A 15000-nucleotide genomic window follows, 5' to 3' on the forward strand; every position below is an offset into this window, starting at 1 on the left:
TGTAAGGCCCGGTGTGGCAGCATCGAGCGCTCCCGGGGGGCGGGGGGCAGGTACGGCCCCCCATCAGAGAGAGAGAGAGAGAGAGAGAGAGAGAGGAGACCTTGATTCCCCCCCCCCCACCTCTCTGTCTGGGGCTGGATTTGACCCGGGGATCGCAGAGGTTGATGGGACACTCTCTGCCCAGCTACTCCCCAAGCCGCCGAACTGTCTGTTCAGCGTCTCGTTGGGGAGAAGGACTCGGCCAAAGTTGGGCTGCTGGGGCCTGTTGTCCATTCAACGTGATCGTGGTGAACAAGGGGCGTGGGCCTGATCTCTGGGGAGGTTACCCCGCCCGCCTTGGGGAGGTCCAGCTTTTTAGCCCCCTCCCTCCAGTCCCTGAACTCCCCCATCGATTCCCCCTCCCTCTAGTCCCCTGACTCTCCCATCGATTCCCCCTCCCTCTTGTCTCCTGACTCTCCCATCGATTCCCCCTCCCTCCAGTCCCCTAACTCCCCCATCGATTCCCCCTCCCTCCAGTCCCCTAACTCCCCATCGATTCCCCCTCCCTCTAGTCCCTCACTCCCCCATCGATTCCCCCTCCCTCCAGTCCCCTAACTCTCCCATCGATTCCCCCTCCCTCCAGTCCCCTAACTCCCCCATCGATTCCCCCTCCCTCCAGTCCCCTAACTCCCCCATCGATTCCCCCTCCCTCTAGTCTCCTGACTCCCCCATCGATTCCCCCTCCCTCCAGTCCCTAACTCCCCATCGATTCCCCCTCCCTCTAGTCCCCTAACTCTCCCATCGATTCCCCCTCCCTCTAGTCTCCTAACTCCCCCATCGATTCCCCCTCCCTCTCGTCCCCTAACTCCCCCATCGATTCCCCCCTCCCTCTAGTCCCCTAACTCTCCATCGATTCCCCCTCCCTCTAGTCTCCTAACTCCCCCATCGATTCCCCCTCCCTCTAGTCCCCTAACTCCCCCATCGATTCCCCCTCCCTCCAGTCCCCTAACTCCCCATCGATTCCCCCTCCCTCCAGTCCCTAACTCTCCCATCGATTCCCCCTCCCTCCAGTCCCCTAACTCCCCCATCGATTCCCCCTCCCTCTAGTCCCCTAACTCCCCCATCGATTCCCCCTCCCTCCAGTCCCCTAACTCCCCATCGATTCCCCTCCCTCTAGTCCCCTCACTCCCCCATCGATTCCCCCTCCCTCCAGTCCCCTGAACTCCCCCATCGATTCCCCCTCCCTCTAGTCCCCTGACTCCCCCATCGATTCCCCCTCCCTCCAGTCCCTGAACTCCCCCATCGATTCCCCCCTCCCTCCAGTCCCCTGACTCCCCCATCGATTCCCCCTCCCTCCAGTCCCTGAACTCCCCCATCGATTCCCCCTCCCTCTAGTCCCCTGACTTCCCCCATCGATTCCCCCTCCCTCTAGTCCCCTGACTTCCCCCATCGATTCCCCCTCCCTCACGTCCCCTGACTCCCCCATCGATTCCCCTCCCCCAGTCCCCTGACTCCCCCATCGATTCCCCCTCCCTCCAGTCCCTGAACTCCCCATCGATTCCCCCTCCCTCCAGTCCCTGAACTCCCCCATCGATTCCCCCTCCCTCCAGTCCCTGAACTCTCCCATCGATTCCCCCTCCCTCTCGTCCCTGACTCTCCCATCGATTCCCCCTCCCTCTAGTCCCCTAACTCCCCCATCGATTCCCCCTCCCTCTAGTCCCCCTAACTCCCCCATCGATTCCCCCTCCCTCTAGTCCCCTAACTCCCCCATCGATTCCCCCTCCCTCTAGTCTCCTGAACTCCCCATCGATTCCCCCTCCCTCTAGTCTCCTAACTCTCCCATCGATTCCCCTCCCTCTAGTCTCCCCCGCCCTCCCATCGTCTCCCCCCGCCCCTCCCATCGTCTCCCCCCGCCCCTCCCATCGTCTCCCCCCGCCCCTCCCATCGTCTCCCCCCGCCCCTCCCATCGTCTCCCCCCGCCCCTCCCATCGTCTCCCCCCGCCCCTCCCATCGTCTCCCCCCCGCCCCTCCCATCGTCTCCCCCCGCCCCTCCCATCGTCTCCCCCCGCCCCTCCCATCGTCTCCCCCCGAACCCCTCGGAGAGACTCGAACGCGTTACCGACTTTCGCCCTTGCCCGTTAAAAGCAGGAGCTTCGACGACCCATTGGCGGACGACCTGCGCTCTGAGCACGACGCCTTCTACTGGGCGCCCCTGGCCCAACAGGAGCGGGCGGGCAGCATGGCCAGCCTGGGCAGCACCCGCAAGGACCCAGCGGTCTGGAGGCAGCCCGAGCTGCCCGAGGTCATCGCCATGCTCAGCTACAAGCTGGACGCGGTCAAGTCCAACGCTGCAGCCTACCTCCAGCACCTGTGCTATCGCAACGACAAGGTGAAGACAGAGGTGCGTCGACTGAAGGGGATCCCCGTCCTGGTGGAGCTCCTGGACCACGCCAAGAAGGAGGTCCATCACGGGGCCTGCGGGGCGCTCAAGAACATCTCCTACGGCCGAGACCAGGACAACAAGAAGGCCATCAAGAACTGCGACGGGGTGCCCGCCTTGGTCAGGCTGCTGAGGAAAGCCCGGGATATGGACCTCAACGAGGTGATAACGGGTAGGTGGGGGGGGGAGGAGGGAGAGGGAGGAGGGGGAGGAGGGGAGAACGGGTGGGTGAGGGAGAGGGAGGAGGAGGAGGAGGAGGAGGAGGAGGAGGGAGAACGGGGAGAGGAGGGAGGTGATAACGGGTAGTTGGGGGAGGAGGGAGAGGAGGAGGAGGGAGGGGGCGAACGGGTGGGTGAGGGAGAGGGAGAGGGAGGAGGAGGGAGGGGAGAACGGGGAGAGGAGGGAGGGAGGGGATAACGGGTGGGTGAGGAGAGGAGGGAGGAGGGGATAACGGGTGGGTGAGGGAGGAGGAGGAGGGAGGGGAGAACGGGTGGGTGAGGGAGAGGGAGGAGGAGAGGGAGTGGAGAACGGGTGGGTGAGGGAGAGGGAGGAGGAGGAGGGACGGGAGAATGGGGAGAGGAGGGAGGTGATAACGGGTAGTTGGGGGAAGAGGAGAGGAGGAGGAGGGAGGGGAGAACGGGGAGAGGAGGGAGGGAGGTGATAACGGGTGGGTGAGGGAGAGGGAGGAGGAGGGAGGGGAGAACGGGTGGGTGAGGGAGAGGGAGGAGGAGGGAGGGGAGAACGGGTGGGTGAGGAGGAGGAGGGAGGGGAGAACGGGGAGAGGAGGGAGGGAGGAGGAGGAGGAGGAGGGAGGGGAGAACGGATGGGTGAGGGAGGGGGAGGAGGAGGAGGGAGGTGATAACGGGTGAGGGAGGGGGAGGAGGAGGGAGGGGAGAACGGGTGAGGGAGGGGGAGGAGGAGGGAGGGGAGAACGGGTGAGGGAGGGGGAGGAGGAGGGAGGGGAGAACGGGTGGAGAGGAGGAGGAGGAGGGAGGGGAGAACGGGTGGGAGAGGGAGGGGGAGGAGGAGGAGGGAGGTGATAACGGGTGAGGGAGGGGAGGAGGAGGGAGGGGAGAACGGGTGGGAGAGGAGGAGGAGGGAGGGGAGAACGGGTGGGTGAGGGAGGGAGGGGAGAACGGGTAGGTGGGGGAGAGGGTGGAGGAGGAGGAGGGGGGGAGGAGGAGCAGGAGGGAGGTGATAACGGGGAGAGGAGGGAGGGAGGTTGATGGGTAGGAGAGGGAGAGGGAGGAGGAGGAGGGAGGTGATAACGGGTAGGTGTGAGAGGAGGGAGAGGGAGGAGGAGGAGGGAGGGGAGAACGGGTGGGTGAGGGAGGGGGAGGAGGAGGAGGGAGGTGATAACGGGTGAGGGAGGGGGAGGAGGAGGGAGGGGAGAACGGGTGGGAGAGGGAGGAGGAGGGGAGAACGGGTGGGAGAGGGAGGAGGAGGGGAGAACGGGTGGGTGAGGGAGAAGGTGGGAGGTGATAACGGGGAGAGGAGGGAGGGAGGTGATGGGTAGGAGAAGGAGAGGGAGGAGGAGGAGGGAGGTGATAACGGGGAGAGGAGGGAGGCGGAGGAGAGGGAGGTGATAATGGGTAGAGGAGAGGAGAGGGAGATGGGGAAGAGAGGGAGGTGATGACAGGTGCGGGGGGAGAGGGAGGGAGGTGATGGGTAGTGAGGGGGGGAGGAGGGAGTGATAACAGGGAGAGGGAGGGAGGGTGAGTGGGAGGAGGAGGGGGAGTGAGGTGATAATGGGGAGAGGAGGAGGAGAGGGAGGTGATAATGAGGAGGGGGAGGAGAGGGTGGGGGGTAGATGGAGGGAAACTTTCTCCGCTGGTCGAGGGGAGTCCAAGACAAGGGGACAGAACCTCAAAATCAGAGCCCAGGGGCCGTTCAGGAGAGGAGTGAGGAGACATTTCTTCACACAAAGGGGTGGGAGGAGTGCGGGACTCCCTCCCGCTAAAAGCAGACGACGTCAGCTCAATTAATAATTTCACAGCGGAGATCGATAGACTTTTGTTGGGTAAGGGTATTAAGGGAGATGGAGCCAAGACGGGAGGAGGGAGATCAGCCCTGATCTGATTCAACGGCGGAACAGGCTCGAGGGGCTGAATGGCCTCCTCCTGTTCCTGAGTAACAGGCTCGAGGGGCTGAATGGGCCTCCTGTTCCTATGGTAACAGGCTCGAGGGGGGCTGAATGGGCCTCCTGTTCCCATGGTAACAGGCTCGAGGGGCTGAATGGCCTCCTGTTCCTGTGTAACAGGCTCGAGGGGCTGAATGGCCTCCTGTTCCTATGGTAACAGGCTCGAGGGGCTGAATGGGCCTCCTGTTCCTGTGTAACAGGCTCGAGGGGCTGAATGGCCTCCTGTTCCTCTGGTAACAGGCTCGAGGGGCTGAATGGGCCTCCTGTTCCTGTGTAACAGGCTCGAGGGGCTGAATGGCCTCCTGTTCCTATGGTAACAGGCCCGAGGGGGGCTGAACGGGCCTCCTGTTCCTATGGTAACAGGCTCGAGGGGCTGAATGGGCCTCCTGTTCCTGTGTAACAGGCTCGAGGGGCTGAATGGCCTCCTGTTCCTATGGTAACAGGCCCGAGGGGCTGAATGGGCCTCCTGTTCCTGTGTAACAGGCTCGAGGGGCTGAATGGCCTCCTGTTCCTATGGTAACAGGCCCGAGGGGCTGAACGGGCCTCCTGTTCCTATGGTAACAGGCCCGAGGGGGGCTGAACGGGCCTAATAAGAGAGGATGGTGGGAGGACCCGGGGCCTGGCGTTCGCTCCGCGGGCGGTGCTGACGCTCTCTCCTCCGTCGCCAGGGACGCTCTGGAACCTCTCCTCCCACGACGCGGTGAAGATGGAGATCGTGGAGCAGGCGGTGGACGCCCTCTGCGACGAGGTGGTGCTCCCCCACTCCGGCTGGGAGCAGCAGCCCAACGAGAATTCGAAGCCGCGGCACGTGGAATGGCAGGGCGTGCTGACCAACACGGCCGGTTGCCTGAGGTGAGGGCGTCCGTCGGCGAGGGGGGTGTGGGGGGGCCGTCGCGCTCCTCCCCCCTCCCTTTCCCCGTCCCCCGCCGTTCGCGGTCCCCCCTCGACGGAGGGAGTTGGCCTGGCTTTGGCTCGTTGCGGCGCTCCCTCGGTACCGACCCTCCGACGGCGCGGCGCTCCCTCGGTCCCGACCCTCCGACGGCGCGGCGCTCCCTCGGGACCGACCCTCCGACTGCGCGGCGCTCCCTCGGTACCGACCCTCCGACGGCGCGGCGCTCCCTCGGTCCCGACCCTCCGACGGCGCGGCGCTCCCTCAGTACCGACCCTCCGACAGTGCGGCGCTCCCTCAGTACCGACCCTCCGACGGCGCGGCGCTCCCTCAGTACTGACCCTCCGACAGTGCGGCGCTCCCTCAGTACCGACCCTCCGACGGCGCGGCGCTCCCTCGGTCCCGACCCTCCGACGGCGCGGCTCTCCCTCAGTACTGACCCTCCGACGGCGCGGCGCTCCCTCGGTCCCGACCCTCCGACGGCGCGGCGCTCCCTCGGGACCGACCCTCCGACTGCGCGGCGCTCCCTCGGTACCGACCCTCCGACGGCGCGGCGCTCCCTCGGTCCCGACCCTCCGACGGCGCGGCGCTCCCTCAGTACTGACCCTCCGACGGCGCGGCGCTCCCTCGGTCCCGACCCTCCGACGGCGCGGCGCTCCCTCGGTCCCGACCCTCCGACGGCGCGGCGCTCCCTCGGTCCCGACCCTCCGACGGCGCGGCGCTCCCTCGGTCCCGACCCTCCGACGGCGCGGCGCTCCCTCGGTCCCGACCCTCCGACGGCGCGGCGCTCCCTCGGTCCCGACCCTCCGACGGCGCGGCGCTCCCTCGGTCCCGACCCTCCGACGGCGCGGCGCTCCCTCGGTACCGACCCTCCGACAGCGCGGCTCGTCACGTGATGAGACGGGGGGAGAAGAGTCCACGGGCTGACCCCTGACCCTGGATGCGGGCATCGTCACCCTGACATGGCGCCTCGCCCCGGGGGGGCGGGAGGGGTGTAGTGGGTGAGAGGGTGGCATTGGCGGGAGAGTTATTTATTGCGGAGTTTCTGACGTCCCTCTTGTTTTGACCGCAGGAACGTGAGCTCGGAGAAGAAGGAAGCCAGGCAGAAACTGCGGGAGTGCAGTGGACTCGTAGACGCCTTGATTCACATCGTCCAGTCGGAAATCGACCAAAAGGACGTCGACAGCAAGGTAAACGAGGCCCCTCAACCTTCTCGGTCGGAGGGTCGGTGCTGAGGGAGCGCCGCGCTGTCGGAGGGTCAGTACTGAGGGAGAGCCGCACTGTGGGAGGGTCGGTACTGAGGGAGAGCCGCGCTGTGGGAGGGTCAGTACCGAGGGAGAGCCGCGCTGTCGGAGGGTCGGTACTGAGGGAGCGCCGCGCTGTCGGAGGGTCGGTACTGAGGGAGTGCCGCACTGTCGGAGGGTCGGTACTGAGGGAGCGCCGCGCTGTGGGAGGGTCGGTACTGAGGGAGCGCCGCGCTGTCGGAGGGTCAGTACTGAGGGAGCGCCGCACTGTGGGAGGGTCGGTACTGAGGGAGCGCCGCACTGTCGGAGGGTCAGTACTGAGGGAGCGCCGCACTGTCGGAGGGGCCGTACGGAGGGAGCGCCGCACTGTCGGAGGGTCGGTACTGAGGGAGCGCCGCACTGTCGGAGGGTCAGTACTGAGGGAGCGCCGCACTGTCGGAGGGTCGGTACCGAGGGAGCGCCGCACTGTCGGAGGGGCCGTACGGAGGGAGCGCCGCACTGTCGGAGGGTCGGTACCGAGGGGGCGCCGCACTGTCGGAGGGGCCGTACGGAGGGAGCGCCGCACTGTCGGAGGGTCGGTACTGAGGGAGCGCCGCACTGTCGGAGGGTCGGTACCGAGGGAGCGCCGCACTGTGGGAGGGTCGGTACTGAGGGAGCGCCGCACTGTCGGAGGGTCAGTACTGAGGGAGCGCCGCACTGTCGGAGGGTCGGTACTGAGGGAGCGCCGCACTGTCGGAGGGTCAGTACTGAGGGAGCGCCGCACTGTCGGAGGGGCCGTACGGAGGGAGCGCCGCACTGTCGGAGGGTCGGTACTGAGGGAGCGCCGCACTGTCGGAGGGTCAGTACTGAGGGAGCGCCGCACTGTCGGAGGGTCGGTACTGAGGGAGCGCCGCACTGTCGGAGGGTCAGTACTGAGGGAGCGCCGCACTGTCGGAGGGTCGGTACTGAGGGAGCGCCGCACTGTGGGAGGGTCGGTACTGAGGGAGCGCCGCACTGTCGGAGGGTCGGTACTGAGGGAGCGCCGCACTGTCGGAGGGTCAGTACTGAGGGAGCGCCGCACTGTCGGAGGGTCGGTACTGAGGGAGCGCCGCACTGTCGGAGGGTCAGTACTGAGGGAGGGCCGCACTGTCGGAGGGTCGGTACTGAGGGAGCGCCGCACTGTCGGAGGGTCGGTACTGAGGGAGCGCCGCACTGTCGGAGGGTCAGTACTGAGGGAGCGCCGCACTGTCGGAGGGTCAGTACTGAGGGAGCGCCGCACTGTCGGAGGGTCGGTACTGAGGGAGCGCCGCACTGTCGGAGGGTCAGTACTGAGGGAGCCCCGCACTGTGGGAGGGTCGGTACTGAGGGAGCGCCGCACTGTCGGAGGGTCGGTACTGAGGGAGCGCCGCACTGTCGGAGGGTCAGTACTGAGGGAGCGCCGCACTGTCGGAGGGTCGGTACTGAGGGAGCGCCGCACTGTCGGAGGGTCGGTACTGAGGGAGCGCCGCACTGTCGGAGGGTCAGTACCGAGGGAGCGCCGCACTGTCGGAGGGTCGGTACTGAGGGAGCGCCGCACTGTCGGAGGGTCGGTACTGAGGGAGCGCCGCACTGTCGGAGGGTCGGTACCGAGGGAGCGCCGCACTGTCGGAGGGTCAGTACCGAGGGAGCGCCGCACTGTCGGAGGGTCAGTACTGAGGGAGCGCCGCACTGTCGGAGGGTCGGTACTGAGGGAGCGCCGCACTGTCGGAGGGTCAGTACTGAGGGAGGGCCGCACTGTCGGAGGGTCAGTACTGAGGGAGCGCCGCACTGTCGGAGGGTCAGTACTGAGGGAGCGCCGCACTGTCGGAGGGGCCGTACGGAGGGAGCGCCGCACTGTCGGAGGGTCGGTACTGAGGGAGCGCCGCACTGTCGGAGGGTCGGTACTGAGGGAGCGCCGCACTGTCGGAGGGTCGGTACTGAGGGAGCGCCGCACTGTCGGAGGGTCGGTACTGAGGGAGCGCCGCACTGTCGGAGGGTCGGTACCGAGGGAGCGCCGCACTGTGGGAGGGTCGGTACTGAGGGAGCGCCGCACTGTCGGAGGGTCAGTACTGAGGGAGCGCCGCACTGTCGGAGGGTCGGTACTGAGGGAGCGCCGCACTGTCGGAGGGTCAGTACTGAGGGAGCGCCGCACTGTCGGAGGGGCCGTACGGAGGGAGCGCCGCACTGTCGGAGGGTCGGTACTGAGGGAGCGCCGCACTGTCGGAGGGTCAGTACTGAGGGAGCGCCGCACTGTCGGAGGGTCGGTACCGAGGGAGCGCCGCACTGTCGGAGGGGCCGTACGGAGGGAGCGCCGCACTGTCGGAGGGTCGGTACCGAGGGGGCGCCGCACTGTCGGAGGGGCCGTACGGAGGGAGCGCCGCACTGTCGGAGGGTCGGTACTGAGAGAGTGTCGGAGGGTCGGTACTGAGGGAGCGCCGCACTGTCGGAGGGTCAGTACTGAGGGAGCGCCGCACTGTCGGAGGGTCGGTACTGAGGGAGCGCCGCACTGTCGGAGGGTCGGTACTGAGGGAGCGCCGCACTGTCGGAGGGTCGGTACTGAGGGAGCGCCGCACTGTCGGAGGGTCGGTACTGAGGGAGCGCCGCACTGTCGGAGGGTCGGTACCGAGGGAGCGCCGCACTGTCGGAGGGTCGGTACTGAGGGAGCGCCGCACTGTCGGAGGGTCGGTACCGAGGGAGCGCCGCACTGTCGGAGGGTCGGTACCGAGGGAGCGCCGCGCTGTCGGAGGGTCGGTACTGAGGGAGCGCCGCACTGTCGGAGGGTCGGTACTGAGGGAGCGCCGCACTGTCGGAGGGTCGGTACTGAGGGAGCGCCGCACTGTCGGAGGGTCGGTACTGAGGGAGCGCCGCACTGTCGGAGGGTCAGTACTGAGGGAGCGCCGCACTGTCGGAGGGTCGGTACCGAGGGAGCGCCGCACTGTCGGAGGGTCGGTACTGAGGGAGCGCCGCACTGTCGGAGGGTCGGTACTGAGGGAGCGCCGCACTGTCGGAGGGTCGGTACCGAGGGAGCGCCGCACTGTCGGAGGGTCGGTACTGAGGGAGCGCCGCACTGTCGGAGGGTCGGTACGGAGGGAGCGCCGCGCTGTCGGAGGGTCAGTACTGAGGGAGCGCCGCACTGTCGGAGGGTCGGTACTGAGGGAGCGCCGCCCTGTCTCTCTCTCTCTCTCTCTCTGTCCGTCTCCCCTTCATGTTATTTTCTTCTCCTTTTTTTGCCTTCCAGCTGGTGGAGAATTGCGTCTGCCTCCTGCGGAACCTCTCGTTCCAGGTGCACCGCGAGATCCCGGACGCCGCCCGCTTCCAGGAGACGCTGCCCCCCCAGGCGGGAACGCCGGGCTCCTCTCAGCAGAAGGCCAGCTGCTTTGGCGGGAGGAATGCCAAAGGTAAGATTGGGGAAGGGTGGGGGGTCGGGGGTCGAGGGTCGCCGTGGGCGGGAGGAGAGGGCATGCACCGAGGGCGACTGACCTCCCGTGACCCCTGCCCTCTCGCCCCCCGGGACCCTGACGACTGACGGGGGAAGGGTGGAGATGGTGGGACTTGCTTCCCTCTCGCCCGTTGCCGTGCCTCCTCGTTCTTCCTGCCCCTCCACCCCTTGTTTTCCGGCAAGACCCCTCTTCTCCCAAGAGCCCACCCCCCCCCGTTTCGACAATCCCGGGGGCTCTCTGGGATTCCCCTTCGGGTGGGGGAATGGGGGTGACGGTCTCGACTTGCACGCAACTCCAGCCAGACCCTTGGATCTCAGTCCGGGTGGGTGGGGGGGTCTCGACGTAGGCTGGGAGGTGGGACCTTCCAAGAGGACGGAGATTGACCGCCACTCGGAACTGTGAAGGGTCTCCATTTTGGGGAGGGGGGGGGGAGGGAGGAGACGAGGCCTCCCCCCGCAGCTGTGCGAGATGAGGAGGCCCCTTTTGGGGAGAGGAGGTTGTCCGCCTCAGCAGATGGAGGGAGGGAGAATCCATGGCTGCTTGCCTCCAAGCTATTTGGTTTTCGAACCCCGGAGATTGCCCGGGAGGAGGGAGAGGGGAGGCTGAGGGAGGAGGCTACGATGCAGAGGGATCTGGGTGCCCTCGTACGTGAAACACAAGAAGCCAACGTACAGGTGCGGCAGGTCTACCGCGGAGGAGGCAAACGCAATATTGGCCGTTATTTCTCGGGGGGGGGGGATGGAGTACAAAAGCCCGGGAAGCCATGCTCCAACTGCACAGGGCGCTGGTGAGACCACACCTGGAGCACTGCGGACAGTTCTGGTGCCCTTTTCTTTAAGGAAGGTCGATTCCAGGAATGGAAGGGTTGTCCCATGAGGAAAGATTGAAGAGCTTGGGCCAACGCTCATTGGCGTTCGGAAGAATGAGAGGAGACCTCAGTTGAAACGGGCAAGATTCTGAGGGGACTCGATCGGGTAGATGCCGAGAGGACGTTGCCCCCCCCGCCTCGTGGGGGAAATCTGAAACGAGGGGGCACAGTCTCGGGGTAAGGGGTCGGCCATCCAAGACTGAGATGAGGAGGGATTTCTTCACTCGGAGGGTGGGGAATCTTTGGAATTCTCCGCCCCCAGAGGGCTGCGGATGCTGAGACGGGTGGATTTTTGGGGACTCGAGGGGTCGGGCGGGAAAGTGGAGTTGAGGTCGACGATCGGCCATGACCTGATTGAATGGCGGAGCAGGCTTCGAGGGGCCGAGTGGCCGACTCCTGCCCCGAATTCTGGGGTCACCCTGTTGGTGCTGGACCTGGGACTGATTGGACTCTCTTGTCAGCTGCTTCTTGCTTCAGCGAAATGCTTTGTTAATTATTATTCTCTGTTCCCTCTTCTTCTCTCTCTGTCTGTCCGTCTCTCTGTGCGTGTGTGTCCGTCCGTCCGTCTCCCTATCTCGTTCCCTCGCTCGCTCTCTCTCTCCGTCTCTGGGGCGCGGTCCCTGTCCCTCCTCTCGCTGTTTCCCAGAGGATTGGTTCTCCAGAGGTGAGTGCGGGGCGGAGGGGAGGGGAGGTGGGCTGTGGGTGGGTGGGTGGGTGCTCTCCTCTCCTGCCGCTGACTTGCCCCTCGGGTCTTGACTTGAGGGGGACGCGCCCGGCTCACCGCAACACACCCATGGGCGTCTCTGTCTGATATCGAGCGCTCCCAGGGGGCAGGTACAGCACGGGTTAGATACAGTGTGGAGCTCCCTCTACATTACCCCCACAGTGTGTCCCCCACTTTATACCCAGTGTCAGCATCGAGCGCTCCCAGGGGGCAGGTACAGCACAGGTTAGATACAGTGTAGAGCTCCCTCTACATTACCCTGACAGTGTGTCCCCCACTTTATACCCAGTGTCAGCATCGAGTGCTCCCAGGGGGCAGGGACAGCACGGGTTAGATACAGTGTAGAGCTCCCTCTACATTACCCTGACAGTGTGTCCCCCACTTTATACCCAGTGTCGGCATCGAGCGCTCCCAGGGGGCAGGTACAGCACGGGTTAGATACAGTGTAGAGCTCCCTCGACATTACCCCGACAGTGTGTCCCCCATTTTATACCCAGTGTCGGCATCGAGCGCTCCCAGGGGGCAGGTACAGCACGGGTTAGATACAGTGTAGAGCTCCCTCTACATTACCCCGACAGTGTGTCCCCCATTTTATACCCAGTGTCGGCATCGAGCGCTCCCAGGGGGCAGGGACAGCACGGGTTAGATACAGTGTAGAGCTCCCTCTACATTACCCTGACAGTGTGTCCCCCACTTTATACCCAGTGTCAGCATCGAGCGCTCCCAGGGGGCAGGTACAGCACGGGTTAGATACAGTGTCGAGCTCCCTCTACATTACCCTGGCAGTGTGTCCCCCACTTTATACCCAGTGTCGGCATCGAGCGCTCCCAGGGGGCAGGTACAGCACGGGTTAGATACAGTGTCGAGCTCCCTCTACATTACCCCGACAGTGTGTCCCCCATTTTATACCCAGTGTCGGCATCGAGCGCTCCCAGGGGGCAGGGACAGCACGGGTTAGATACAGTGTAGAGCTCCCTCTACATTACCCTGACAGTGTGTCCCCCACTTTATACCCAGTGTCAGCATCGAGCGCTCCCAGGGGGCAGGTACAGCACGGGTTAGATACAGTGCGGAGCTCCCTCTACATTACCCTGACACTGTGTCCCCCACTTTATACCCAGTGTCAGCATCGAGCGCTCCCAGGGGGCAGGTACAGCACGGGTTAGATACAGTGTCGAGCTCCCTCTACATTACCCTGACAGTGTGTCCCCCACTTTATACCCAGTGTCGGCATCGAGCGCTCCCAGGGGGCAGGTACAGCACGGGTTAGATGCAGTGTCGAGCTCCCTCTACATTACCCTGACAGTGTGTCCCCCACTTTATACCCAGTGTCGGCATCGAGCGCTCCCAGGGGGCAGGTACAGCACGGGTTAGATACAGTGTAGAGCTCCCTCTACATTACCCTGACAGTGTGTCCCCCACTTTATACCCAGTGTCAGCATCGAGCGCTCCCAGGGGGCAGGTACAGCACGGGTTAGATACAGTGTAGAGCTCCCTCTACATTACCCCGACAGTGTGTCCCCCACTTTATACCCAGTGTCAGCATCGAGCGCTCCCAGGGGGCAGGTACAGCACGGGTTAGATACAGTGTCGAGCTCCCTCTACATTACCCCGACAGTGTGTCCCCCACTTTATACCCAGTGTCGGCATCGAGCGCTCCCAGGGGGCAGGGACAGCACGGGTAAGATACAGTGTCGAGCTCCCTCTACATTACCCCGACAGTGTGTCCCCCATTTTATACCCAGTGTCGGCATCGAGCGCTCCCAGGGGGCAGGGACAGCACGGGTTAGATACAGTGTAGAGCTCCCTCTACATTACCCTGACAGTGTGTCCCCCACTTTATACCCAGTGTCAGCATCGAGCGCTCCCAGGGGGCAGGTACAGCACGGGTTAGATACAGTGCGGAGCTCCCTCTACATTACCCTGACACTGTGTCCCCCACTTTATACCCAGTGTCGGCATCGAGCGCTCCCAGGGGGCAGGTACAGCACGGGTTAGATACAGTGTAGAGCTCCCTCTACATTACCCTGACAGTGTGTCCCCCACTTTATACCCAGTGTCAGCATCGAGCGCTCCCAGGGGGCAGGTACAGCACGGGTTAGATACAGTGTAGAGCTCCCTCTACATTACCCTGACAGTGTGTCCCCCACTTTATACCCAGTGTCGGCATCGAGCGCTCCCAGGGGGCAGGTACAGCACGGGTTAGATACAGTGTAGAGCTCCCTCTACATTACCCTGACAGTGTGTCCCCCACTTTATACCCAGTGTCGGCATCGAGCGCTCCCAGGGGGGCAGGTACAGGACGGGTTTGCTGTATTATTATTGAGAATTAGCAGCTGTGCGCTTGAACATGAATTATTGCCCCCCAGAGGGGCGAAAGGCCAGTGTTTGAGCCACTGACCCCCATCGGGGAGAGAGAGGAGCCTATTGTCCCCTCTGTCCGGGGCGGGATATGACCCCCAGAGGGGTGAAAGGTCAGTCACTGAGCCCATGGCCTCCGGCACTCGCAGGGCGGTCAGTCCCGAGGCAGCACTCGAACCACCTGGCTTCGGAGGAGGGGGGGATTTGCCCGGAGGGGCAAATTCTCCTTTTGGGAAGAGTCAGGGTGGGGGTCTCTGACGGGGTGGCCTGCTCGTCCCCTCTGCCGTGCCAGGAGTGGTGTGGGTGAGTGACGGTGGGTGCAGGGATTGCGGGGTGGGGTCAGCCCCGAGCGAGGGCGAGGAGCTCTCCCGGGGGGCGTTGTGGGGCAGAGGGCGGTGCCTGGGCTGAGGGAACTGTTCACATCTCTTCTTAAATTGTCTCCGCTGCCTTGTGCCCAGGGAAGAGAAGTGCAGACGACCCCAGTCTAGACGTGGACATGCCAAAGAGGGCCACTCCAGCCAAAGGTAAGAGGTCGCCTTGGGAGAGGCAGCGTCCGCAACACAGTTTCTGTCACAATCCCACTGCCCCGAAATACATTTCCCCCTCTCCCCTGGACTGGGTCTGATTTTAACCCCCCCTCTCCCTGTATCTCCCCTGGACTGGGTCTGATTTTAACCCCCTCTCCCTGTATCTCCCCTGGACTGGGTCTGATTTTAACCCCCTCTCCCTGTATCTCCCCCGGACTGGGTCTGATTTTAACCCCCTCTCCCCGTATCTCCCCTGGACTGGGTCTGATTTTAACCCCCTCTCCCTGTATCTCCCCCGGACTGGGTCTGATTTTAACCCCCTCTCCCTGTATCTCCCCTGGACTGGGTCTGATTTTAACCTCCCCTCTCCCTGTATCTCCCCTGGACTGGG

At 64.5% G+C, this 15000-nt stretch overlaps 1 protein-coding gene across 1 annotated transcript in view; it reads left to right on the forward strand.

Moving 5' to 3' along the window:
- Nucleotides 1–2127: 2127 nt before the first annotated feature.
- Nucleotides 2128–15000, forward strand: part of ctnnd1 (catenin (cadherin-associated protein), delta 1) — a gene marked incomplete at its 5' end in the record, with an annotated part of 19700 nt that continues 6827 nt past the window's right edge. Inside the window, 6 exons of the mRNA XM_067981472.1 lie at nt 2128–2591; nt 5228–5411; nt 6521–6638; nt 9928–10087; nt 11644–11661; nt 14541–14606. Coding sequence (XP_067837573.1) covers nt 2128–2591; nt 5228–5411; nt 6521–6638; nt 9928–10087; nt 11644–11661; nt 14541–14606 — 1010 coding nt within the window. The remainder of the gene's footprint in view (nt 2592–5227; nt 5412–6520; nt 6639–9927; nt 10088–11643; nt 11662–14540; nt 14607–15000) is intronic.

This window comes from Heptranchias perlo, unplaced genomic scaffold (genome assembly GCF_035084215.1).
Source record: "Heptranchias perlo isolate sHepPer1 unplaced genomic scaffold, sHepPer1.hap1 HAP1_SCAFFOLD_734, whole genome shotgun sequence".
Taxonomy (NCBI): domain Eukaryota; kingdom Metazoa; phylum Chordata; class Chondrichthyes; order Hexanchiformes; family Hexanchidae; genus Heptranchias; species Heptranchias perlo.